Source organism: Myotis yumanensis, unplaced genomic scaffold (assembly GCF_028538775.1).
Source record: "Myotis yumanensis isolate MYYU_CA2020_CCGP unplaced genomic scaffold, mMyoYum1.0.hap1 SCAF_6, whole genome shotgun sequence".
Taxonomy (NCBI): Eukaryota; Metazoa; Chordata; class Mammalia; order Chiroptera; family Vespertilionidae; genus Myotis; species Myotis yumanensis.
This window is the reverse complement of record NW_027223757.1, coordinates 80597447-80624531: the sequence shown is the minus strand read 5'-3', so window position 1 is coordinate 80624531 and position 27085 is coordinate 80597447. Positions and strand designations below refer to the sequence as shown.

The window sequence follows — 27085 nt, the reverse complement described above, 5'->3', positions numbered from 1 at the left end:
CAAAACACTTTCTTTAAATGCTGCAGTACAGGTTTCTGTTATTGAAGACTTTCTTTCCCTCTGAAGTCCATTAATGGCCTTTTGGACCATTGCTTCCTAAGAGGATATTGCTTTTGACCCTTTTACTGAGCTGCCCAGGGTTTCCTGTGGCGTGTGGCCTCCCTCACGGCAGTGAGCATTACACCGAGTTTGTTCCCTGGTGGTCTCTGCATGGAGGGTATTAACAGAATTGTGGCACTTTCTACATTAACTGGCGAAGTATTCTAGGTGAGACAGAAAAATAATTAAATTTCAGTTATTTTACTTACAAATAGATTAAAGCAACCCAGACAATAAAAATAAATTTTAATGTTTTACTGATCATTTATTTACATGTATATACATATTATAATCACAATGAGGAAAGAAAATTCACTTTTGTTTTGGTTTTTGTTTTAAGGGAGTAAATCTGTTTATGTTCCACTTTAATAATTTTATGAAATGAAAGTATGATTTGATGGTAAGGGAAAATAAGTATGCAACATCTATACACTAAACCAACCACAGAAATGTTCATGCTACCTCCAAAGTTAAAGACACATGGAGAATCTTAATTATACCGCAAAGTCTAGAGAGTTATGTAAAAAAGTAAAGGCATTTGGAGATTTCTCAAGTTCCAGATGACCAGGCAGAAAATGTAAGTCATCAGCTAAAGAATAATAATGAGAGCAAACATTTTTATGAACTAGGTACTTTAAACACTTTACATATATTAAGTCACAGTATCAAATTTCCTCTGCACTAATCAATAAATGAGCTTTATCTAGCCTATAAATCAGTGGACTGTGACTGTTCTTATTTTACAGTGTCAGGTAAATAACTGGAACAAAAATGTGAGCTCCTGGATGCGGCAACTGCTAAAACCAGTTTTCAGGACTACACTAGATGCTAATGGTAGATCTACAGAGGCTCATTTTAAGCTCCATATTAGGAAACAATAAACCTTAAAGAAGCCTTAGCCTCTGAAATATCAGGTTAACAGTTTTAAAACTTATAAACATTATAAATTAATGTGGAATAACTTAAAAACATTCTTTAAGAGGCATCCAGTCTCTCATAGGCTTCTTCGATGAAAGTTAGCATGTTCTTTGTCTGAGACGAATTATGGAGAACATCAAAGTCCTTCAGAAGAGCATTCTGGTTTGGAATTTGTGCCAAAATTTCTTCCTGTGGGTACAATGTGTAATTAGTGTAAAAATGTTTATTGAACTATAATTGACAAATAACATTATATTAGTTTTAGGCGTATAACATAATGTTTCAATATTTGTATATATTGTGCAATGAATCTAGTTAACATCCTTCACCACACAGTTACAATTTTTTGTGTGATGAGAACTTCTAAGATTTACTCTTAGCAACTTTCAAAAACACAATACAGTATTATTGACTAATTACTATACTGTATATTACATCCTCGTGACTTATTTATTTTACAACTGGAAGTTTGTACCTTTTGACCACCTTCACGCATATAATTGTTTTTTAATCTTATTATGAAAAACATAAATGTACATTATTTAGAAAATGGTATAATAAATCTCATGTTCCCATCACTCAACTTCAAAAACCATCAACTCATTCTGTTCTTCTCTCAAATCTACATTATTCTGTTTTTCCTCTGCCCATTTTGCTCCTTACACCTAGGTGAATTGTAAATAGGAAAAGTTCAAAATACTTTTTGAGAAAATATAAAGACTCTCTACCACTATAAACATTTACACTATAATATCTACTAGGGTCCTTTGAAGAAAGACAAGTTAGCAGTGTATAGCCTACTACACATAAGACATAATATGATTTATGGAGAGTTATAGGTCATTGTTAGTAGCATAAGCAAAAGCAATTTACTTCCCTAAATCTATTCTACAGTTATATGACCACACAGATGCGTAAAAATATATGTACAAGGGTATACTCAGCATTATTTGTAATGATAAATGCTGGAAGCTAATTCCAGCAGGTCATAAATGCAAAGAGTTCATCAAAAGGTTGATGGAACTTGGGGCTTATTCAGCAGGGCTGAATATCTACATATTACTTGCTGCTGGAATAGCTAAAAGCATTTCCTCAAACCTGAAAAGTCTGCCTGCTGCCAGACAGCTGAGGGCATTTCCCCAAACCTGAAAATCTACATGTTATTGCCTGCTACTGGGACAGTCCAGGGCAGTTCCCCACAACCTGACAATGGCAACTGTATAACAAACCTTACCTTTTGATATGTATAGCTGCTTTGCTTTAGGGCAATTTGTGATAATAAAGAGCGAGGGGTCCAGAGATGCAGAGACCTTGGTTATTGAAGCTAGGTCTCCTCTGGTTTCCCAAAATGCCTTCTAAATTTATATTTCTAGTCTCTTTATTAATTTACACGCATCCCCTTCTCCAGATTCCTGAATGCTTCTAGATGCTGGATAACACCCTGGCAGATAAAGCTTACTTATTTTCATCAGTACCTCACAACTTATATTATGGTACATCCATACAATGGAATATTATACAGTTATTAAAAAGGACGAGAGACATCTACATAGACTGACAAAGAAAGATGTTCAAACTATAGTGTCAAATAAGAAATAATTGTGTGTATATGTATACCATGAATTCCATTTGTTGTTGTTTTTTAAAGAAACAGGATATATAATGCTTTTAAATATTAAATTAATAACTGGTGATACAGTTAATATAGTAAATTGTTACCTGAAGTGTGGGTGCTTTGAGACTCTTCTGAGAAAGTTCTGGAAGGGAGAGTACATCACTGCTTTCTATTTGAAACATCTAAAGTAGAAAAAGAAAGCTACAGGTTCTTTAAAAAGACTAATATCTCTGAACTTATTACACAGAAAAGTTGTCTTGGTAAATGTAAGCATTAAAAATTACACCGAGTCTAGCAATATATTATTAAACAATTACCTGTTTAAATTTCTCCTCTTCTTCTTCCACCTCACTTGTCAGAATTTGAATTTTGTTCTTTAGGCTCTGGATATCCCCAGTCACTGCCTCTGTGGTCTCTACTATTTTATCTATTTCTTCCTGAGTCAGAAAGAGAAAGTTAATGTTTCAAATTAAATATTTTATTAAATAAACCCCCCAAAATATATACATATCTTTTAAAAACCTTATATATTGCAACACTGCTAAAAGAAACTGGTAAATATAATGTTTTTCTTTCAAAAACCAGACTTGCTAGGAACTAATTGCCCACTGTAATATTGCATTATAAAGAAGTTAATTTCCTGAAACAAAAAGATATCTCACGTACAAGAATATTTCCTTAAAAACTTACTGAAGCTGCTAGCATCAGATTCTGGAAGCCCTGTGTAAATCCAGCAGAGCCCAAGGGCTGATGGCCTGTTCATCTATACCCCCACCACACACCCTGGCAATCACTGATCCTTTTATTGTCCCCACAGTTTTGTCTTGTTCAGATGTCATATAGTTGCAATCATATAGTACACAGCCTTCTCAGATTGGCTTATTTCACTTAATAATATACATTTAAGTTTCCTCCTTGCCTTTGTGGGCTTGATAGCTACTTTCTTTTTAATACTGATTTTAATATCCCATTGTCTACATGTGCCATTTATTTATCCTTTCACCTACTGAAGGACATCTTGTTTTACTCCAAGTTTTGAATGCCACTACAAAGATCCGTGGGCAGGCTCCCTCTGAAGGCTCTAGGGAAGATTCCTTTCTTGCCTCTTCCAGCTTCTGAGGCTGCCAGCATTCCTTGTAGCTGCATCACTCCAATTTCTGCATGTTTGTACAAGGCCCTTTCCTTTATGTCTATCCCTTATAAGGACATTTCCATCTCTTGAAGGATACTTGTCACTGGATCTAGGGCCCACCCAAGATAATCCAAGATGATCTCACTTTGAGATCCTAACTTAATTACACCTGGGAAGATTCGCTTTCTAAATAAGGTCATATTCCAGGAATTAAGATTTAAATGTACTTTTCGGGGCCCACCATTCAACTCATATAGAAGGAAATGAATAACAGCACTGATGGAAGAGTTAATAATAATGACTAGCCCTAACTGGTTTGGCTCAGTGGATAGAGCGTCGGCCTGCGGACTGAAGGGTCCCAGGTTCGATTCTGGTCAAGGGCATGTACCTTGGTTGCAGGCACATCCCCAGTAGGGGGATGTGCAAGAGGCAGCTGATCAATGTTTCTCTCTCATTGATGTTTCTAACTCTCTATTCCTCTCCCTTCCTCTCCGTAAAAAATCAATAAAAATTAAAAAAAAATGACTAAATTTTTTCATTATACATTTTTTTAAAAATATATTTTATTGATTTTTTACAGAGAGGAAGAGAGAGGGATAGAGAGTTAGAAACATCGATGAGAGAGAAACATCGACCAGCTGCCTCCTGCACATCTCCTACTGGGGATGTGCCCGCAACCAACGTACATGCCCTCAACCGGAATCGAACCTGGGACCTTTCAGTCCGCAGGCCGACGCTCTATCCACTGAGCCAAACCGGTTTCGGCTCATTATACATTTTTAAAAATTAATTTTATTCCATTGCTTTGGTTATTTCTTTGGGTATTCCTACCATACCCATTTTGCAACTTTTGTATTTTCCATTTTTTCCCCGATACCTTGAAAAAATAATCATTCTTTTTGATTCTTAACATTTTCTCATTTCACCTTCTATGTATCGTAAGTATTATCAGTTGTATTTGTTTGCTTTAGTACTCTAACTTAGTCGGCAAATCCAAAAGGCTTTTTCTTTTATTGCCACAGTCTTTCCGCAGCTAGGGTTCAGGAATCTGGAGGACTGTGCATAAATGAATAGAGACTACACAAGAAATATAAATTTGGAAGGCATGAGGGGGGGTAGGGAACTCAGCCTGGTCTGTGCCCTCTCACAGTCTGGGACCCCTTGGGGGATGGCCACTTGCTGGCTTAGGCCCGCTCCCCAGGGATTGGGCCTAAGATGGCAATCAGACATCCCTCTGGCAGCCTGGCAGCCCTCGGGGGATGTCCACTTGCCAGTGGGGAGCAGGCCTAAACTGCAGTCGGACATCCTTAGCGCTGCTGAGGAGGCAGGAGAGGCTCCCACCACCACCGCTGTACTGGCAGCCATCAGCCTGGCTTGTGGCTGAGCAGAGCTCCTCCCATGTGAGAGCGCCCTGACCACCAGAGGGCAGCTCCTGCATTGAGCGCCTGCCCCCTGGTGGTCAGTGTGTGTCATAGTGACCAGTCATTCCCAGTCCTTCTGCTGTTAGGGTCAGTTTGCATATTACTGTTTTATATAGGATAGAGGCCTGGTGCACGGGTGGGGGCTGGCTGGTTTGCCCTGAAGGGTGTCCCGGATCAGGGTGGGGGTCCCCACCGGGATGCCTGGCCAGTCTGGGTGAGGGGCTGAGGGCAGTTTTCAGGCTGGTGGGCAACTGAAGCTCCCAACCTCTCCTTTTTTTTATTCTGGGATTTATTTACCTTCTATGGCTGTCACTGAAGCTGAGAGCTGGCTCCAGCTCTGAGGTCCGGCTCCAGCTTGAGGCCTCGGCTGCTGAAAGCAGTTATCTGGGTTTTGTTTGGCTTCTATAATTGAAACAGTGTTGCAGCTCCAGCTCTGAGATCTCAGCTGGCTGAAAGCAGGTATCTGGGGTTTGTTTAGCGTTTATAATTGAAACATAGTTGCTTTCAGAGCTGTTGCTTGCAGGCTCAGAGCCGGCTGCAGCAGGCCGGGAACCTTGGCTTCCTCCATTGTCGGGGCAACCAAGCCTCCTGTTCGCTTGAGCTGTGTGGCTGCCGGCTGCCATCTTAGTTGGCAGTTAATTTGCATATCGCCCTGATTAGCCTATGGGAAGCATATCGGAGGTATGGTTAATTACCCTATTTGTCTTTTATTAGATAGGATTTTTGCCCTTTAGCAAAGCAGATATACATATCTAAGGTAAAGTTTGGTAGACAGTAAAGGATTATCAGGTTAGGGGAATTGCCCTCAGCTGTTTGGCAGCAGGTGATAATATGCAGATCTTCAGCCCTGCTGAAGATGTCCATCAGCCTTCTGTCGAACTTCTCGCATTTATTATGCTAACTACTGTTCTTAGCCTCCAGCATTTTATTTCTAATTCTTTCCTGAATTCTGTAACTTCACCTTTTGGTATAGCAATTCCTCTAATAATGTTGTTTTGTTCAACCTCATTTTGTTATAACGAGGGGAAAAAAAAATTCCCTGCTAGGGCCACCACTGTGTGGAGACTGCACATTCTCCCCATGCTTACGTGGGTTTTTTCTCCAGGTTTTGGAAAGTCACCACCAGTAGTAACTCTAGGCTGCAGTAGGAGAAAGCTTTCTAAGTAATGCACAAGAGAAAACGAATGAATACAAATTCTACAAACTCCTAGTTCAAAAACTCTCTTATGCCAATGGAGAACTCTTATGCCCAAAATGTGAACAGTGACTTATCAAGTAACTGACTTATCAAGCAAACCACAGACTGCTGTGATACAGGAAATATATATTTATTCAGTCTTCGTCCTCAGTTCCTGGCACAGAGTTTCTAAAACCTTTGTAACGCCTAAGTGATGGGGGTGGGGAAGGATGGGATAAGAGCATAGTTAGTTATATTTGATTTTTGTCTTGGTTCCTGGCACAGCTACCAAAAACCTTTGTAATTTTCTGAGTGATTGCGGTGAGAGGAGCGCCTTTCGTTATTCGTAAGTCCTTTCAACCTTACCAGAGTTTGTGATAATGTACACACACAGCATGAAGGCTGGTTGCCAGAACAAGCAACCAGGTGATCATGATCTGTGAAGGAGAGCTGGGCTGGAGACTTAATTAACAATCAATATGATTATGTGCTGAAGCTTTTATAAAAACTCCCAACAATGGGGTTCAGAGAGCTTCCAGGTTGGTTATCACATGAAGGAACTGGGAAGATGATGTGCCTGAAGAGGCATGGGAGCTCAGCATCCCTTCCCATATACCGTGCCCGTAGGCATCTCTTCCTTTTGGCTGTTCCTAAGTTGAGTCCTTTATAATAAACTAGTGGACTGGTGCACGAATTCCTGATTATTGAAAAGAAATTAATTAGAAGAAATATTTTAACACTCCGGTGTGGGGTGAATTTCCCGCCAAAATATAAGCTGGCGCGGGCAATTATTTAGGTTTCCCGCGCAAAATCAGGGATTTTTATGATACCTATTACCCCAATGGGTATGAAACGGTTCGCATATGCAGGTAGGTATCTTTGTGAACGGCAAACAAACAAATATTTGGTAATACGCAGTTACAATCGGCCCGAGTTTACACGTTTCCCGCACTCCACCGCAAATCTATGAACCGAGTTAAGACGGCTCCCGCGGAGTACGCGCAATTCACGCGAGCCGACTTAACTCGTTTCCCCCACTCCAAGTGTTAATATCGCTATTCACCCTTTCTCTACAATAGAAGTGTTAACCAAATTCACGATTGATAATGACAGATGGAAACACATGTGTGCGATTGGCGCGAGAGCTTTATATGTACTGTGCATGCACAAGTCAACTTTTATAGAATAAACTTGCTTAATTAGACCTGCTTTCTGATTTAGCTAAACTTTTTCCAGTCCAGTGAAGCACCCCAACTTCTCTTTCAGGTAACTGTCAGCAACACAGCAGTAAATATCAACATGAAACAGATTATCATTGTAGATCACGCAGAGAGACCAAAGGATGAAATATTTAACTGCCAGAAAATGGAGATTAAGAAAGCTTAGACACTTGACCCGACTGAAAAGAAGAAATGGTGGACCTTGAAAATGACTTCAGGTTTTCTCACTGTGCAGAATATAGTCAAACACTGCTGCTGGCTCCGATTGCCCTTGAGGGCCTCTCCACCTCCCCCTGCTCCTGAGGGGTGATCGGTGCAACAACTGCTGCTCGCATCCGCTGCTGGCGCCAGCCCCAATCGCTCTGCACCATCAGTGTGTGGGAGCGGCAGCGGTGGGAGTCGGGCTGCCAGCAGACAGGGGACCAGGAGCCACAGCAAGAGGGGCAGAGTGGGGGCATGGAGGATGGGCTGAGATTCACCCCTGGGCCCACCGCAGCCTCATGGCCCACAGTTCCTTTTAAGGTGCATGAATTCGTGCACTGGGCCCCTAGTCCTATATAATAAAAGTGTAATATGCTAAGTGTCCGACTGTTTGGTCCACTGCTCGACCAGTCGCTATGATGTGCACTGACCACCAGGGGGCAGATGCTCCGACGGTTAGGTTAGCTTGCTGCTGGCGTCTGGCTGATCAGGACTGGGTGAGAGGGCTGGACATGCCCTGGAGCCCTTCCACAGTCCCTCCCCGGCTGGCCAGTCAACCTCCTGCAGTCCCTCCCTCCCCACCGGCCAGCCCCCATTGGCCCCAATCAGGACTGGGTGAGACGGCCCTGATCGGCCCCGATCCCTGGCCAGGACGAGGGACCCCACCCTTGTACAAATTCATGCACTGGGCCTCTAGTATTGTATAATTGAAATTTGCTAAAAAGTAGAATTTAAATGATATTATCTACATTTCTCTCTAAAGGATATATGTGAGAAATGGATGTAATTAACTAGATGGGAATCCTTTCACACACAGTGCATACCTATATAAAATCACCATGATGCACACTTTAAACCTTAGAATTTGTCAATTATATCTCAATGAATCTGAAAATTAAAAAAAAACACCCATAATAATGTCATCCAGCTGTTAGAACTAGAGCCAGTACTAAAAATAATCCATGAAAAGTAGTAACATTGGGAGGAAATTAAACGTAATCTCACCCTATGAAGAAAGCCAGGTAATCACTAAAAAATACCACCCTATTAATTTATAATATATGTAGATTTGTTGCTCAGAAACTAATCCTTCCAACATTATCTAAATTATATAAACTAGAATAAATTATTTGTGAATTTTGAAATATTAGAAATCCTTGGCATTCCTTGCATAAACTACTATCACCTTGTACTTACTGAATTACTAACAAAGACCTAAGCACCACAACGCAAAATGACTAAGGGATATATGGTCCAATCTGCTCTACTTTTTAGAATTATCCAATAGGTCCCTTAAGGTTGCTTCTTTATCTATATCTATCTATATCTATATCTATATCTATATCTATATCTAATCTATCTGATTTGCCTGCACTCTAAAAACTTTTTAGAGTTGACATGCAATATTATTTATATTACTTTCATGTGTATAGCATAGTGATTAAACAGTTATATAATTTATGAAGTGATCTCCCAATAAGGTGCTTTTCTTAATTGTTCAAGTATCCACTAAGTACAAGGCTGAAGTTAATGATAACAGCTAATGTTATTTCTCAGTAACTTCTACAGCGTAATGATTAAGAATCATGCTCTGACATTGGACTGGCTAGGTTTGCACTACAATTTTAAGCAGTTTGTCTAAGGTTCAGCCAGAAATGTCAGTATGTCTTTTTCACATTTGTAGCATGAGGATAATAGAGCATAGACCTCTCTAAGTCCTTGTGAGGATTAAGGGATATAACTGTAAGTGCCTAGAAAAGTTCCTAGAACAAAGCAAGCCCTCATTACATATTAGCTATAATAACAATGATGATGATGACTGTGTTCCTGACAATGAAGTACAGGATGGAAAAACTAATGTTTTCAAATTCTACAGCATTTAGTGATGAGTTCCTATAATTTGATAAATAGCCTGGCCAGTGTGGCTTAGTGGTTGAGTGTCGATCTATGAACCAGGTCACAGTTCGATTCCCGGTCAGGGGACATGCACGGGTTGTGGACTTGATCCCCAGTGAGGGTTGTGCAGGAGGCAGAGATCAATGATTCTCTCTCATTATTGATGTTTCTATCTCTCTCTCGCTCTCCTTTCCTCTCTGAAATAAATAAATATAGTTTTAAAAATCACTAGGATAGTTCAGTTATAAAGTCTGGTAAAAAAAAAAAACACAAGACAGTTACTTAATCACTAATTTACTAGAAATACTTAAATTTAGAGGCCCCAAGTTTAGGTGAAGTTTTTGGTTAGAGTAAAAGAAAAAAAAAATTTAATGAACAAACCTGGTCCAAGATCTAGTATTTATTGCCAGGAGAATATCATGATAATTTAAAAAAACCTTTTGGTCTCTTCCCTGTCCCCCTAGGTATGGACTCCCTGTTCAATCCCATACCTGCAATGACGCCAGGCCTTCTTCATTGGCTCTGTGACGGGCCCTTTCCATTTTCAGTAGACTTGACATATTAGTTAAATCTTTCAGTTTTGGGGGAGGGACTTTTAGGGTTTCAAACATTTGTAGCAATCTTAGGGATAGAATAAAAACACAATTATTAGCTTATTTTTTCAGTACCATTAATATTACTTTTGTTTTGAAATACTGTTATCTTTTTTATTTGCCATCTTGCTCCCAAGGGCTTCATCTTTATTAAAAGTAACTCACCTTAGCAGTAAGTCTCCCCCCAAAAGCCCTGACAAATCATCATTTAACATTTTATTTTATTAAGATTTACTTCAAATCATGGGGGGCACTTAAGCTTCTTCATAAAAGGAAATTTTTCTATTTTTATACATTTAACAATTACTTATATGCTTTTTAAAATAAAAATTTCCTTGTGTGTTTTTTTAAATGTGTTTTCTAGACTATTCCAGCACATAAGTGTATTATTCATCATGAATTATTGAGTAAGAGATGGAGCACTGCTCTATAAACCTTAACAATGAGCCTGGATTCTAAATCTCAGTTGTTTTACAGAATGTGATTAATAAGATGACTTTAAAGAAAACTGAGTCCCATAGACTTTAAGACAAATAAAACACTGAGATTAAAATGCTTTGTTCTAAAGCACTATTAACATGAATAGTATTAAAGTTAAAAAGTCCTCCTTGAAACTAGGTTGATTAGAGCACCAATAAAAACTGACATTACTACCCTGACTTCTAGCAGAGAGCAATACAGCTTTCCATTATTTGATTCTTGTTTCCATAGTAGGAAAATATGAATTTGGTTGCTTTTACCTAAGAGGAGCACTTGGGGTGCTAAAAAGTTCTATTACTTAATCTGAACAACTGGAACCTAAGACTTATCTTCCTGGGGTCTTATTCAAAATATTAATTTTTGTAAAGAAAAAAGTAGGCAGTAAAACCCTCACCAATCATAATTTTCATCTAACTTTTAGGATAAACTTCAGTTTTCCAGAAAACCATCATTAGGGCATCACGTTTAAGCATAAATCTTGTCTGTATAATCTTCCCAAGAGGGTAAGGCTTTGACTTCTTAACTAAAATAAAGTTTCTGTTTATAATCAGTTTCTTCTAAAAGTTCATTAAGTCAATTCTGTGGAAGGATCATCCACTATTCCAATGTCCTAAATAGTGGTCAGATTTCCAGAATCCTTTTAAAACGAATTAAACTAAAAATATAACATGAGCCCTAACCGGTTTGGCTCAGTGGACAGAGCATCGGCCTGCGGACTGAAGAGTTCCAGGTTCGATTCTGGTCAAGGGCACGTACCTTGGTTGCGAACATATCCCCAGTAGGGGGTGTGCAGGAGGCAGGTGATAGATGTTTCTCTCTCATCATGTTTCTAACTCTCTATCCCTCTCCCTTCCTCTCTGTAAAAAATCAATAAAATATATATTTTAAAAAATAATAAAAATATAACATGAATACATCCTACTTAACAATAATACTTACTATTTACAACATTGTTTCCTTAGGACAACTTTCCCAAAGCATGTTCCTCTAGAAACTATAGGGTATAACCACTTTACCTGACTAGCAACCTGTCTGTCTGATCATGTGGGTATGTGTATGATCTAATCTATATCAATCATAACAGTCTTGCCACAAAATCAGTCCAAAGACAGGAGTATCATCGAAGCTGGGCCAATCACAGTCTATTTCCTAGAATTTTGTGACTGGAGCTAAGAGGATAAGTGTTTTCTTTCTCCTCTTTCTTCACAAGGCTGAAAAGATACATAGGAAGCTATCCATGTCTACAACTCTTAACGTAGTAAGGATAATCTGTCCAAAAGAATACAGCCAAAATGCAGACAGAGCAGAGATGAGACTAATATATGAAATAAAGAGTCCCTGTGATAAATACTAATTTGAGAGATGCTAGGTTAAGCAAAATAAAATACATTTACTAACTGCAGGACTTTTAATATGCTAATGGACCAAAACATTATTCACGATATATCACTTTTATTCACAGAGTATCTTTAAAAATAAGTGTTGCAAATATACTTTGAGAAATGCTGCTATAGGAAAATGTATTCAGAGATCAATTAAAATAAATTTGCTAAGGCTGTAAACACTGCTAAATTAGTAAAAGGGAAAGTATCTTGAGTATTATTATTTTGGGGATTAAAGAAAGTGAGCTGCAAGAGCAAACACAAAACAGGCAGTCTTTAAAATATACATCTCCACGGCTGCTACATGATGAAGATACAGCCTATATACTGAACAATTTAATCTTTTCTGATTACCCAGCGTGACCACGGTGAAGAACAGCTATTATGTACTGTCATATTCTCATTTGTAAACTAACCATGGTTATTTGTCCCATATTAAAAAGACCATGAATAAGCTACTTCTTTATTATATATTATCTTATTTAGTAGCTTTTTAGGGCACTCCTTCAATATTAGGCTGTTACTTCTATAAGTCATGTACAGGCCTGCTTATAGAAGTCTTTCTTTAATCTCTTCAATCTCTCTCCACCAACTCCCACCCCCACCTACCCCATCCCAACCTTTCTATTCTGCTACTTTACACTTAAAGTAGAATTTGTGTTCAGTCTTCCAAAGAATAAAGTACTAGGTCACAAACATTTCTGGGTACACCAGTAACTAAGATGCAGAATATTCTTCTATGAAAAGACAACGTGGTGCAAATACTAGAAAAAAAGTAATCACAGTGGTGTGACTTTTTAAGAACACATGAAAAGAAACCTCCATTTGTGACTTGCCACAAGAGGAAGAGCAGTAATATTCTGGAAAATTACACGAAAACACAGTGATAGAATAAATAAGAGTGGTGAACTGTTAACTTCAAATTGTTCAAAATGCAGTTGAATGGAGTTAAAGTTGACAACATACTGTTCAAATCCCAATACAGAAAAGTGAATTATAGGAGGAGGCATTTTGTCACCTTCAGACTCTTCCTAATAAATTCTCTTAAAGCATGCAGACTTGCATATAGCAGCAATTTTTTTTTTTTTTTTTATAATATATTTTGTTGAATTTTTACAGAGAAGAAGGGAGAGGGATAGAGAGTTAGAAACATCGATGAGAGAGATCGATCAGCTGCCTCCTGCACAGCCCCCAGTAGGGATGTGCCCGCAACCCAGGTACATGCCCTTGACCGGAATCGAACCTGGGACCCTTGAGTCCGCAGGCTGACGCTCTACCCACTGAGCCAAACCGGTTCGGCACATATAGCAGCAATTTAGGATGAAATATATGTTCCCAAATTGTTCCTCTTTTTAAAACAACAAAAAAATCCCAAATGAAAAACTTTTCTATTCCACAGATGTCTGTTCTGCAACATAAACAGATTAAACTTTTCCTAAATATGTTTTATTTAATCGTTTCCTATTGCGTAACTACTAGTATATTACCTTTTCTTCAGGCAGTTGAGATGATATTGAATTTGTTCATTTTCTCTACTTTTGTTACTCAAAATTGCTCTAGTAAAGAAAAAGAAAAAGAAAAAGAAAAAGAAAAAGGATTGAGTAAATATTAGTTTGCCTCTTTCCTAGCCAGGCAGAATCAATCACTTTTTCTTTTGTATACATTTTAAGTGGAGGGATAATCAAAGTTCTTTCTATCACATTATGTTGTTGTGTTTAATTTATATGCCTGACTCTTCTGATGGATTTCAGCTCCTTGAGAGCAGAACCCTTATTTTCTTTGTATTGCCTCCAGGGTGGTAACTTCCAGATAGTGTCAATTTGAACTGAACTTCTTCCTAAAATGTCCACATTGCACAGATCAGGCCACATAGACTTCATTTTTATTTCCCTGATGGGATTCTAAGTTTCTGAAAATAACCAAAACTTTCCTGCTTAGGCTAATGCTATTAAAAATATCTTCTGAAAGAGAAAAACATCCTATCACCATAAAATAGAAAATAACATTTAAAAGAATACTATCTATGGAAAACGTAAGTAGAAATAAAGTTAAGTGAAAAAATTTCATACTCACATGATGACTGTTTCCATCAGAGTTTGCAAATGCTTTCTGCTGCTCTCCGAAAGAGGTTGCCAGGTTTTCCTCCTGCTGTATGCTATCTTTACCTGTTTTAGACTAGTTTGCTCTGTCTGTCCTGGTGAAAGAAGAGACTGGTCAGTCTAGAAGTTTGTATGATTTTACTTAAAAAGTGATTAAAGTATAAATTTATCTAAAATAGCTAATGGAATCAAGAAAACCAAATATTATAAAGCTGTATAAACTGTTTAATTTCCTCTTTATTGCACAGCCCTCACATGCCAGGTGTTAAATATGAACCTGCTACCTATTGTTAACTAAAATAATATTAGCCGACACTGCAGATAGAAAACCAAGACAATTTTAAAATGAATAACCAAGCTACAATTATTAGGATTCAACATAAAAGTATGGTTCTCAGAAATGATCTTAATTAAAGAGTTCGTTAAGACTTGCGCACTTTTTCTACTAAATGTTGGATGGCAACTGGAACAAAAGAGATTAACCAAATCACAGACAGTGTTTAGTAGATTGTTAACTGTTCTACTGAGAAGGGATAAACAAAGGAGATATACGATTGGCTCACATGAAGATTTACTCTCTTAAAAACAAGAGAGATTAAATAATTATAAGAACGCCAAGCATTATAAAAGCAGAAGTACTGTGCGCTCTGGAAGTATAAAAACAGATGACAACCTGGTCTTGGGTGAGGAGAGGCAGGCAATTCTTCGAGGAAAAGGTGATATTTAATTAAACTAATTTACTCCAAATAAAATCAGGTAGTGGTTCCAAGCTAATCTGTGCAGTGGTGGCAGAACAGAAGCATATTTGTCTTGAGAAGTCACTAAGTGCTTCTATGTATCACAGATGAGTAATAATTCAGACTGTGGGACACTTTTTCTCTAGTTCCTATCAATTTTATAACCCTACACAGTGTTTTGCTAGCGATGGTAAATAAAATTTCAGTTGACCAAAATAACTGACTAACCAGTGCTACTTATTCTTGCAAAAATGAGAATGCTGCAGTTTGTTACTATCCTTTGCTTTTGCAGAACTCATAAACAAGATACTGATAATTTTTTCATGAATAAACATAGCTTGAGAAAGGCCAGTTCAACAAGATATAGAAAAGAAATACCTTTAGAAGACAGATGCTTTGGATGATTTTTATTTTTTTTCACTGTGTTTTTAACCTAGAGGGGAAAACATGTGCATATACACAGAAAGAATTAAACATCAGATAAAACATTTTTGCTTTGGCAATAGATTTGTCACTTATTTGGTAGAGAATTCATATAACTTTTGCCTAGGTAGAAAAAAGTATATTACCACTTTTACAGAAAAAGGGCATGTACTTGTCTCAGGCAAAAAATACACCTAAAGCAACTCCTGGACAATGGTGATAATGTAAAACAGAATGTCCTAGGATCTCAAACAATGTTTTAAAGAAATAATTTCTTATTTTGCCAGTGAAACAGTGTTACATATTTAATCTGCAAAACAAATAGCGGCACTGCCTAATACAGGGTAAAACGGAAGAAAAAAAATGTGATTATTTAGTCATGTATTCTTTTAAAAGAGGTGGTAAAGTCATGGTAGGAAAAAGCTAATTCCCACCGAACTAATTTTTCTCTATCTTAATAAAAATCTCCTCCACCAACTGTCATATTCTCTTGTCTTTTAACATATGAATGCCATAGAATTTGTATCCTTTATTCCTAGTCTTCCCATTTAAATACTTTAGCAATGCCCTATGACCCACTCCTCCCCAAAGAATTCTCTGATTAATATCTTCAGAATTGAAGCAAACAATTTCTGTCTGAGAACTTTTACAAATCATGCTGTAAAAGCTCCCACAAAATATGAATTACTATAATTTCAAGTAAAAGTAGCCTTTAGTTTTCATATACTCCTTTACAGAGAAAAGATGATATTTCTAATGAGTTCTGGATGATAAACTAGGTTATTTTCATTACCTCTTTCTCTGATAACTCCACTTCCTTATCATCAATTTTTCTTTTTGGATTTCTTTTTAACTGTTGAGACCTCTTCTTGGAAGCATTTGCTTTGCTAGACATCTTGATCTAAATAGAACAATTCTAACAGTACTCCAAAAAAATCTGTAAAAATGAAAAGGACAGAAAAATGCCTAAGACTTGCATAATATTTTGTTCAAAAGACTACCTGTCTCTATAAATATTCCCAATTGGCCTTTTAAATATTTTAAACATGTAAACAGATTTAAAAACAAATAACATTGGTTCTTATTAGAGTGAGAATAGCCAATTTAATTTCATTCTTAGAAATGTCTTCCATTTGCATGGCTTTAAAAAACCATTTAAAAATGTTTTTGCATCTATAACTTTATACCCCTCCATACAATAACATTATCTCCATATTTAAATCCAAGAATATGGGAATATAAACTGCTGAATTGTCTTATTCTGGCCACAAATAACTTTGATATCTACTATCTCACAGGTATCACTCAGGTCTTCTTGTTTTAAACTTAATGGATTTATCATTCAACTTATGCCAAAAATGGAAGAAGGTAATTTTTAGAAATATACCATGAATCTAACTTGTGCAGATTAATGTGGTAAATTCACTCACAAGGATTTAAGCTATGTAACTGTCTGGGTTATGTGCATTTTAACAAGAGCACAGAAGTATACTGATTCCTCTGTCTCTCCCACAAATTAAAAAACAGGCACAGGAGTGGAGTGATAACATCAATGAAAAAATTTAGAATAACCGTTACCCTTTCTCCATCTAATAATTTTTAATCACCAAACTCATTTCTGCTAAAAGGAAAAGAGGAATAGGATATTTATTCTTGCATTAGGTTATAAGGAGTAGATAGCCAGAAATTAGGTATAATATACATGGAGATATGTAATACACATATACATCCATACATAAATTCCTATAGTGCTTCTAAGTATAGAAATTGAGGGTATTGATTTAGAAACTTTTATAACAATTTGACAATTTTGTCTATATTGAATCTAATTATAAAATAATTGGCTTTGCTTTTTTCTTTTTAGATTTCATTTTTCTAGTAATTTATCTTTTCCCTAAAATATAGACTGTTTTTGAGCATTTTTAGGTTTACAGCAAAATTGAGCAGAAAGTAGAGTTCCAATATACCCATATATCTCCTCCCACCCCTACCCTTCCCCACCATCAACATCCCACACCAGAGAGGTACATTTGCTACAATTTATGGACCTACATTGATACATGACACCATGCAGAGTCTGTAGCAAGCATGTCAAACGTGCGGCCTGCGTGTGGCCCACTACGAATATTTTTTGTGGCCCAGCCAATAAAACGGTATGTAAGAAACATTTTTTTTAAAAAATATGTTCCATTGATTTTTTACAGAGAGGAAGGGAGAGAGATAGAGAGCCAGAAACATCCATGAGAGAGAAACATCGATCAGCCACCTCCTGCACATCTACTACTGGGGATGTGCCCGCAACCCAGGTACATGCCCCCGACCGGAATCGAACCTGGGACCCTTGAGTCCGCAGGCCGACGCTCCATCCACTGAGCCAAACCGGCTTCGGCTGTAAGAAACATTTTAATAAACTTTTGTAACTTAATTTTTACAATATCCTGTTATACATAATTATTAATAACAAACTACAATGTTCACTAATGACTGATTACTATAATCATGTTGCATTCATTTCCCTGACGTGTCTTATGCGCAGGCGCACCATTTCTCTCCACTAATACTAGCAGCGAATATTCTAGCAGCCAATTGCCACGTCATTAGTCTTGTACTGACTTGTTTGGTGTGCGCAACAGGAAATACTTTGCTTTCGGAGAACAAGAAAAAGAGGTTTACGTGCGTTACTCTTATTAATTTGTGCAGTTATTCAGTGTCTGGTAAATTAATGTTCAAGAAGAAATATTAATTTTTATTAAAATATTCTATTATTTTATGTTAACGATAACTCATTTATTTTAGTCCTTTGTATTCAGCACGTCTCTATTGAAAGAAACCTACATTTCTATGAAAATTGAAGCTTTTGTTTTTTGCAGCCCACATAAACTTAAACCTTATTTATTTGGCCCGTGTTAGCCTTTGAGTTTGACTAGCAATTAATTTTTAATTGAATTGTACAAGTGTCAGATGTGACTGATTAAAAATTAAAAAACAAAAATTGGTCCTTTAATCACAGTTTGAGAAACACCATTTTCACTGAAACCTACTTGAAGCAATAAGCCACAATGCCAATGTATCAACCTTGGCACTACACTGTACTAACAGTGGGAATGGGCTAATTCTCTGTTGTGGGTGCGTCCTCTGCACCGAAGGATGTTTAGCAGCAACCCTGGCTTCCACCCACAAGAGTAAGTAGCACCTTCCCCAGTTGTGACAGCCGGAATGATCTCCAGACGTGATCAACTGCCCCTGCAGCGAAATCGCCCCGGGCTGGGAACCACTGCAGGAGTGAGGGAGGACACATTGCCCAGGTTCCACATCCTGGCTCTGCCATTTAACTAGCTGCAGAGCCCTGGCCAAAGAAACTTGCTCACTTCCCCCCGGGGTAAAATGGGTTAATAAAAGTACCAACACCAAAGGCTTGTGTAAAGCTAAAATTTTGTGCAGAATACATCAACTGCCTGGAACAATATCTGGGATATAGCTAAAAAAAAAAAAAAAAAGGAATAGAAATTTTAGATCCACAGGAAACCACAGCTGTGGGTACAGACAGATACAAAAAAAACAACAACCCACAATTACTATTGACAGTTATATACAATGTGACAAATGTTATAAGACAAATGAGTGGATGACTATCTCAAGACGGTGTGTGAGAGAGAATATGCAATATTCATATAAAAACCATTAATATTTGAGTTACATTTTGAAATACTGAGCCAGAAGGACAATGACATCTTGGAGAGAAAGGAGCGAACACCCGATGACAGACAGCGTGAAGAGACGGGTGCGTTACGCGACCCTTGCACGTGCCCGGGAGGCCTGGACAGAAATAACGGGAACGGTGGCCGGGGGCCGACTTCATGGTGCGGGAAGAACGCACGCTTTCCGGGGTGGGACACAGGGAAGACCGAGGCTGCCCTGTCCCTTACCAGCTTGCTGACACTCGCGGAAACCAAGGCTCTCAGTCTCGACCTCGGCGAGGGCAGAAGACGTGAGCACCGCGAGTGGCAAAACACAAGCCCAATGTTGACCTCTGGACAGTGACGCCGGCGGCCGGCGGCCGCCGACCGCAGGAGCCTCAAGGCCAGACACCAAGCTCCGAGGCTGCGCCGGGTCCCGCGACGGGCTGCGGGGAGATGCAGGCAGAAGGACGAGGGAGAGGATGGTTCTCGGAAAGGAGGGGCGAACCAGCGTGGCTCCACTCCCTCCTCGCGAGTCAAATAATTCAACCCGTGGCCCGGCAGGGCAGACCGGCTCTCATTCCCGCCCCCTCCACGCCGCCCCTTTTTGGAAAAATCACCTCGCGCTTCTCAAATGCAAACCGCGGAGTTTGCCACGAACGGGTGGGTCACAAAACTCCCTCTCGCATCGCACCCACGGGCCAGGCAAGGCCTTCACTACTCACCGACCGCTCCCCTCGAACCATTCAGCGAGCCGGGCTCGCCGAGATTCGCGCCCAAACCGTCAAACCGGGGAAACCCGGAAGTGGCCTGGTAGAGACCGGAAGCGCCGCTAGCGAGAAGTAGGCGGCTAGCCACGCCCTGACGTCATTCGGAGCGCGCCCCCAAGTACGCGAGGTGATTGGCTGGAAGGAGGGCGTTGTCGACCTACGCCCCCCGACTGGCTCGCTCGCGGGGTCCTCCGCTGCGTAGAACTCTGGCTGGTGGGGTCGGGGGTACCCTGCTTCCGCCGCGCTCTAGCGGAGCCCAGGTCCGAGACCGACCGGCCGGTGAGTAGGACCGTGCACCTTGGGGCACGTCCGCCTTTACCGTCCCTCCGTTCTTCTGGCTCCCCCCCCGCCCCCACTCCCGTCCTCTGAGCCTCTGACCTCTCCACCCCCAACTTCTTCCTGCACGTCCTGCTCGGACGGGATCGCGCTCTCCTCTACCGTATCCTGCGGCTTAGGTTCGCCACCGACCGCTCACTCTCAGGGAGGCCCTTGGGAGTTGAGAGGTACTGCGGGGCAGGTGTTTTTATCGGGTCGGGGCCGTGTCGCCATGTTCCCTGGCCACCCAAGCACCCCGAGGCTCCTAGGCAGAGGTCACTTGTATGGTTGCAGAAGGGTGCGCTGGCGCCGCATGTTACTGTGAGTGAGAGTGAGTGAGTGTGTGTGTGTGTGTGTAAGAGGTGGCGGTACTCCAAGTGACTTTCGGTATGCAGGTAACGGAAAGTCAGATCTAAATTGACGTAAAATTGTAAACTACTAACTTGTTCTCCATTCTATCTAGAAAGAGAGCATTATATCAGAAGGTCGAAAACGTGGATAGTGTGTGTGTGGTTTTAGATCACTTGATGATCCCCCCCCCCCGCATATGTTATGTTTAATGATTTATTTATGCTAATATTTAATATGCATGTTCTAGGTTGTCTTCTCCAATCCAAATTTGCTAAATACTGGAAGTTGGTTGGTTCTTATTTTATTTTATTTTTAATATTTTTATTGATTTCAGAGAGGAAAGGAGAAGAAGAGAGAGAAACATCAATGATGAGAGAGAATCGTTTATCAGCTGCTTCCAGCATGCCTCCTACTGGGAATGGAGCCAGCAACCGGTCCACGCTCAACCACTGAGCCATGCTGGCAGGGCAGAGGTGACTAGTTATTGAAATATTAATGCGAAGCTACATGTAAACAGCCAAAACTTGAAGGTTATTTGCTTTGCAAGTTGCTTCTTTGAATGCTTGAAGCTTCTCTTTAAAAAATGTTTTTATTGATTTCAGAGAGGAAGGGAGTGGAGAGAGATAGAAACATCAGTGATGAAAGAGAATCATTTATTGGCTGCCTCCTGCACGCCCACTATTGGAGATCCAGCCCACAACTTGGCAGGTGCCCTGACTGGGAATCCAACCGGGATCTGCTGGTTCATGGGTCCTCACTCAACCACTGAGCAACACCTGCTTGATTCGAAGCATCTCTTGATGGGTCTGAGAAAATTTAGAAGTCCTGTTGCCATCAGCAGTAGTTGTGTGCTTATCTAAAAACTAGAGGCCCAGTGCATGACATTCGTGCGTGGGGTTGGGGGGGTCTCTCAGCCCGGCCTGCACTCTCGCAATCCAGGACCCCTCTGGGGATGTCCGACGGCTGGTGTTTAGGCCTGATCCCACAGGGATCCCTGCGGGATCAGGCCTAAACTGGAAGTTGGACATCCCTCTCACAATCCGGGACCACTGGCTCCTAACCGCTCACCTGCCTGCCTGCCTGATCACCCCTAACCACTCACCTACCTGCCTGATCGCCCCTAACCACTCTGCCTGTCTGCCTGATCACCCTTAACCGCTTGCCTGCCTGCCTGATCGCCCCTAACCACCTCTGCCTTGACCTCCACCACTGCGGCTTCATCTGGAATGACGTCCGGAAGGTCTAATTAGCATATTATGATTTTATTATTATAGATGATGTTTATTTCTAGCCTATACCAATTTGCCATGTGATTTTCAGGAAGTAAGTTTTGTAGGGTTTTTTCCTAATTATTTGTTCAGGTTTAAGAAAGCGCATGATTATTTTGTGTGAAGTGTGATATTTCCTGTCTACAGTCTAGTCTCAAGACAGTTTTCAAATTACTTTTTATATCATTACTAGAGGCCCGGTGCACAGATTCATGCACTGGTGGGGTCCCTCAGCCTGGCCTGCGGGGATTGGGCCGAAACCAGCAGTCTGACATCCCCCGTAGTAGTGCGCGAAGCAGCAGGCGGCCTGGGAGGAGCCTGAGCATGGCCAGTGCCACTCCCACTCATTCTGGCCCCACTGCACCTGCCTCTGCTCAGTAGCGCTGCCGCAGAGGCGGGAGAGGCTTGCACCACCGCAGCTGCTCTTGTCAGCCATGAGCTCGGTGTCTGGCACCCATGGGTCAGCTGAGCAACGCTCCCACTGTGGGAGAGCACTGACCACCAGGGGGCAGCTCCTGTGTTGAGCATCTGCCCCCTGGTGGTCAGTGCATGTCATAGCTACTGGCTGGTCATCTGGTTGCTTAGGCTTTTATATATATAGAATATATATAGATTACACTAATAGTTCAGTTATAACTTAATTATTCTTCTCACCCACTTTTGAAGCTAATACATGTAGTGTGTGGCTTGTTAGATGGATGACAAAGATCCCGTGGATTTCATAAATTAAAAATCATAATAGCTTTTAAAATGGGTCTGGCCGGTGTGGCTCAGTGGTTGAGTGTTGCATGGGAACCAGGAGGTCACGTTTTGGTTCCTGGTAGGGGCACATGTCGGGTTGGGCCTCCATCCCCAGTTAGGGGTGTGCGCAAGGCAGCCAGTCAATGATTATCTCTCAGCATTGATGTTTCTCTCTCTTCCTCTCCCTTCCTCTCTGAAATCAATAAAAATATATTTAAAAAATTTAAAAACTGGGAATTATTTTTGTTGTAATTCCATTAGATTTTATGTATTTTTAGTTAGTTGAACATATTGTATTTACAATTTTTTATCCTGATTCTTTCACTTGATACTTTTTGAGCCTATCTCCTTTTTAAAGAGACTATGTATAACATATTTAAAATTTTAACCTATGTATAATATATTTACACTAGAGACCCAGTGCACAACATTCGTGCACTCAGTCTGGCTTGTGCCCTTTCGCAGTCCAGGAACCCTTGGGGGATGTCCTACTGATGGCTGTAGGGAGCGGACCTAAGCTTAAGTCAGACATCCTTAGCGCTGCCACGGAGGCGAGCCACTGCGCTCACCAGCCATCAGCCCAGCTTCTGGCTGAGCGGCACTCCCCCTATGGGAGCGCAGTGACCACCAGGGGACAGCTCCTGCATTGAGCATCTGCCCCCTGGTGGTCAGTGTGCATCATAGTGACTGGTTGTTCCACTATTCAGTCAATTTGCATATTACCCTTTTATTATAAAGGATGTAAGTGCACATGCAGTAATTGTACAGTTTGACAAATTTCCACAAACTGAATACATCTATATAATCAGCATTCAAGTCAAGACCACCTCAAAAACTCCTCTCGTTCTCTTTCTGTACTAACCACCATGAATAACTATTCTCCTCCCTTCTAACATCAAAGATTAGTTTTGGCGATTTTTTAAATACATTTTAATGGCTACATAAAATTCTATCATTTGTATTTTGCTATAATTATTCATTCCTATGTTGTCGATTATCTTTCTAAATCTTTATTACAAGTAAAGCTAGAGGGAACACGTATTTTATGTAGTAACTTTCCTAGAAGTGATGTTCCTCAGTGGAATGGCAATATCATTTCTGAAACTTCTTGTACATATTTCCAGTTTGTTTTCTGAAGTGGTTAAAGCAACTAATACTCCCATAAGTGGTTTATATGTTTTGTTTCACAACCCTCTAATAAAAGTTGGGTATTTTTATTTTCTTTTAAACTTTACTATAGTAAGAAATGATATGGAAACTAGAATTTTAAGCTCACATTACTTCTTTTTTTTTAAAAAAAATATATTTTATTGATTTTTTACAGAGAGGAAGGGAGAGAGATAGAGAGTTAGAAACATCAATGAGAGAGAAACATCGATCAGCTGCCTCCTGCACACCCCCCACTGGGGATATGTCCGCAACCAAGGTACATGCCCTTGACTGGAATCGAACCTGGGACCCTTTGGTCCACAGGCCGATGCTCTATCCACTGAGCCAAACCGGTCAGGGCTCACATTACTTCTTGACTTACCTATTATAAAACAATATGGCATGATGGATATATTATAAAATTTGCATATCAGAATATTTTAAAATACTAGGTTCTAACAAGTAGCAATTCAGATAAATAGTTTACTGCTTTGTGGAATTTTGATCAAGCTATTTTATTTCTTTACTAGGGGCCCGATGCACAAAGATTCATGCACTGGGGATAGGTGTGGTGGAGGGGGCGTCCCTCAGCCCAACCTGCACCCTCTCCAATCTGGGAGCCCTCAGGGGAGCTCTCTCCAATCCAGGAGTTTCTGTCTGTCTTTGCAATCATATGAGTGAATTGTCTGAGACCCCCAGCCCAGTTTGGTTTGTTGCTCACAGAATAATAGAGGCATTTTTTTTCTCTGCTCCATTGGTGGAGATTTCCTGGAAGTTTTAGGATATCTTCCCTTTAATTTTTCCTAGACACTCTGATTTTACTTATGTCTCTCACCTTTGCTTTCCCTCCATCCCCAACTGCAACAGTAACTGGCTCCAGGCTCACTTTGCTCTAGTGCAGTGGTTCTCAACCTGTGGATTGCGACCCCTTTGGGGTCGAACGACCCTTTCACAGGGGTCACCTAAGACCATTGGAAAACACACATATAATTACATATTGTTTTTTTCTTTTTTTTTTTTTTTTTTTTTTTAAATAATTTTTATTTCTTAAAGTATTACAAAGAGTATTACATATGTCTCCTTTTTCCCCCCCATGACATTCCCCCGGCCCCTACCCCCCGCCCCCCCCCCCCGCCCCCCCCCCCCCGCCCCGTGTCTTGTGTCCATTGGTTAATCTTATATGCATGCATATAAGTCCTTCAGTTGGTCTCTTAATCCCCCCCCCCCCAACCCTCCCCAGGCTCCCCATTGTAGTTTAACATTCTGTTCAATGTTGCTCTGCTTCTGTATCTACACCTGTTCATCAGTCCATACTGGTCCCCTTTATTTGTCCCAACCTCACTGGAGTAGTCTCAACCTCACCAGGGCCGTCTGAGCCTCACCAGGGCCATTTCAACCTCACCGGGGTCGTCCCTACCTCTCGGGGGCCGTTTCAACCTCACCGGGGTCGTCCCTACCACACCAGGGCCGTTTCAACCTGACTGGGGTTGTCTCTACCACACCGGGGCTGTTTCAACCTGACCGGGGTTGTCCCTACCACGCCGGGGCCGTTTCGACCTGACTGGGGTCGTCCCTACCTCACGGGGGCTGTTTCAACCTCACCGGGGTCGTCCCTACCTCACGGGGGCCGTTTCAACCTGACCGGGGTTGTCCCTACCACGCCGGGGCCGTTTCGACCTGACTGGGGTCGTCCCTACCTCACGGGGGCCGATTCAACCTCACCGGGGTTGTCCCTACCACACCGGGGCTGTTTCAACCTGACCGGAGTTGTCCCTACCACACCGGGGCCGTTTCGACCTGACTGGGGTCGTCCCTACCTCACGGGGGCCGTTTCAACCTGACCGGGGTTGTCCCTACCACGCCGGGGCCGTTTCGACCTCACCGGGGTCGTCCCTACCTCACGGGGGCCGTTTCAACCTGACCGGGGTTGTCCCTACCACGCCGGGGCCGTTTCGACCTGACTGGGGTCGTCCCTACCTCGCGGGGGCTGTTTCAACCTCACCGGGGTCGTCCCTACCTCACGGGGGCCGTTTCAACCTGACCGGGGTTGTCCCTACCACGCCGGGGCCGTTTCGACCTGACTGGGGTCGTCCCTACCTCACGGGGGCTGTTTCAACCTCACCGGGGTCGTCCCTACCACACCGGGGCCGTTTGGACCTGACTGGGGTCGTCCCTACCTCACGGGGGCCGTTTCAACCTCACTGGGGTCGTCCCTACCTCACGGGGGCCGTTTCAACCTCACTGGGGTCGTCCCTACCACACCGGGGCCGTTTCGACCTGACTGGGGTCGTCCCTACCTCACGGGGGCTGTTTCAACCTCACCGGGGTCGTCCCTACCACACCGGGGCCGTTTCGACCTGGCTGGGGTCGTCCCTACCTCACGGGGGCCGTTCCAACCTCACCGGGGTTGTCCCTACCACACCGGGGCCGTTTCAACCTGACCGGGGTTGTCCCTACCACGCCGGGGCCGTTTCGACCTGACTGGGGTCGTCCCTACCTCACAGGGGCTGTTTCAACCTCACCGGGGTCGTCCCTACCTCACGGGGGCCGTTTCAACCTGACCGGGGTTGTCCCTACCACGCCGGGGCCGTTTCGACCTGACTGGGGTCGTCCCTACCTCACGGGGGCCGTTTCAACCTGACCGGGGTTGTCCCTACCACGCCGGGGCCGTTTCGACCTGACTGGGGTCGTCCCTACCTCACGGGGGCTGTTTCAACCTCACCGGGGTCGTCCCTACCACACCGGGGCCGTTTCGACCTGACTGGGGTCGTCCCTACCTCACGGGGGCCGTTTCAACCTCACTGGGGTCGTCCCTACCACACCGGGGCCGTTTCAACCTGACTGGGGTCGTCCCTACCACACGGGGGCTGTTTCAACCTCACCGGGGTCGTCCCTACCACACCGGGGCCGTTTCGACCTGACTGGGGTCGTCCCTACCTCACGGGGGCCGTTTCAACCTCACCGGGGTTGTCCCTACCACACCGGGGCCGTTTCAACCTGACCGGGGTTGTCCCTACCACGCCGGGGCCGTTTCGACCTGACTGGGGTCGTCCCTACCTCACGGGGGCTGTTTCAACCTCACCGGGGTCGTCCCTACCTCACGGGGGCCGTTTCAACCTGACCGGGGTTGTCCCTACCACGCCGGGGCCGTTTTGACCTGACTGGGGTCGTCCCTACCTCACGGGGGCCGTTTCAACCTGACCGGGGTTGTCCCTACCACGCCGGGGCCGTTTCGACCTGACTGGGGTCGTCCCTACCTCACGGGGGCTGTTTCAACCTCACCGGGGTCGTCCCTACCACACCGGGGCCGTTTCGACCTGACTAGGGTCGTCCCTACCTCACGGGGGCTGTTTCAACCTCACCGGGGTTGTCCCTACCACACCGGGGCTGTTTCAACCTGACCGGGGTTGTCCCTACCACG

The 27085-nt window shown here is 42.1% G+C and overlaps 2 protein-coding genes across 5 annotated transcripts in view; one reads left to right on the top strand and one right to left on the bottom strand.

Moving 5' to 3' along the window:
* Positions 1-409: 409 nt before the first annotated feature.
* On the bottom strand, positions 410-19873 carry CENPQ (centromere protein Q). Of its 4 annotated transcripts, none has more exons than XM_070419368.1 (9): positions 19796-19873; positions 16187-16330; positions 15349-15403; positions 14208-14328; positions 13622-13690; positions 10171-10300; positions 2950-3069; positions 2737-2814; positions 410-1206 (listed from the first exon to the last, which is right to left on the bottom strand). In XM_070419368.1, exons 2-9 carry the CDS (start codon positions 16286-16288, stop codon positions 1075-1077), a joined length of 807 nt encoding a protein of 268 aa, XP_070275469.1. In that variant the 5' UTR covers positions 16289-16330; positions 19796-19873; the 3' UTR covers positions 410-1074. The 4 variants fall into 4 exon arrangements, with proteins under 4 accessions (XP_070275469.1, XP_070275473.1, XP_070275471.1 ...); XM_070419372.1 differs by lacking the exon at positions 19796-19873 and adding an exon at positions 19691-19787; XM_070419370.1 differs by lacking the exon at positions 19796-19873 and adding an exon at positions 19320-19421.
* A 145-nt stretch (positions 19874-20018) lies between these two features.
* Positions 20019-27085, top strand: part of MMUT (methylmalonyl-CoA mutase) — a 46495-nt gene continuing 39428 nt past the window's right edge. The window contains exon 1 of the mRNA XM_070418445.1: positions 20019-20119. The gene's annotated coding sequence lies outside the window, so the exon portion shown is untranslated. The remainder of the gene's footprint in view (positions 20120-27085) is intronic.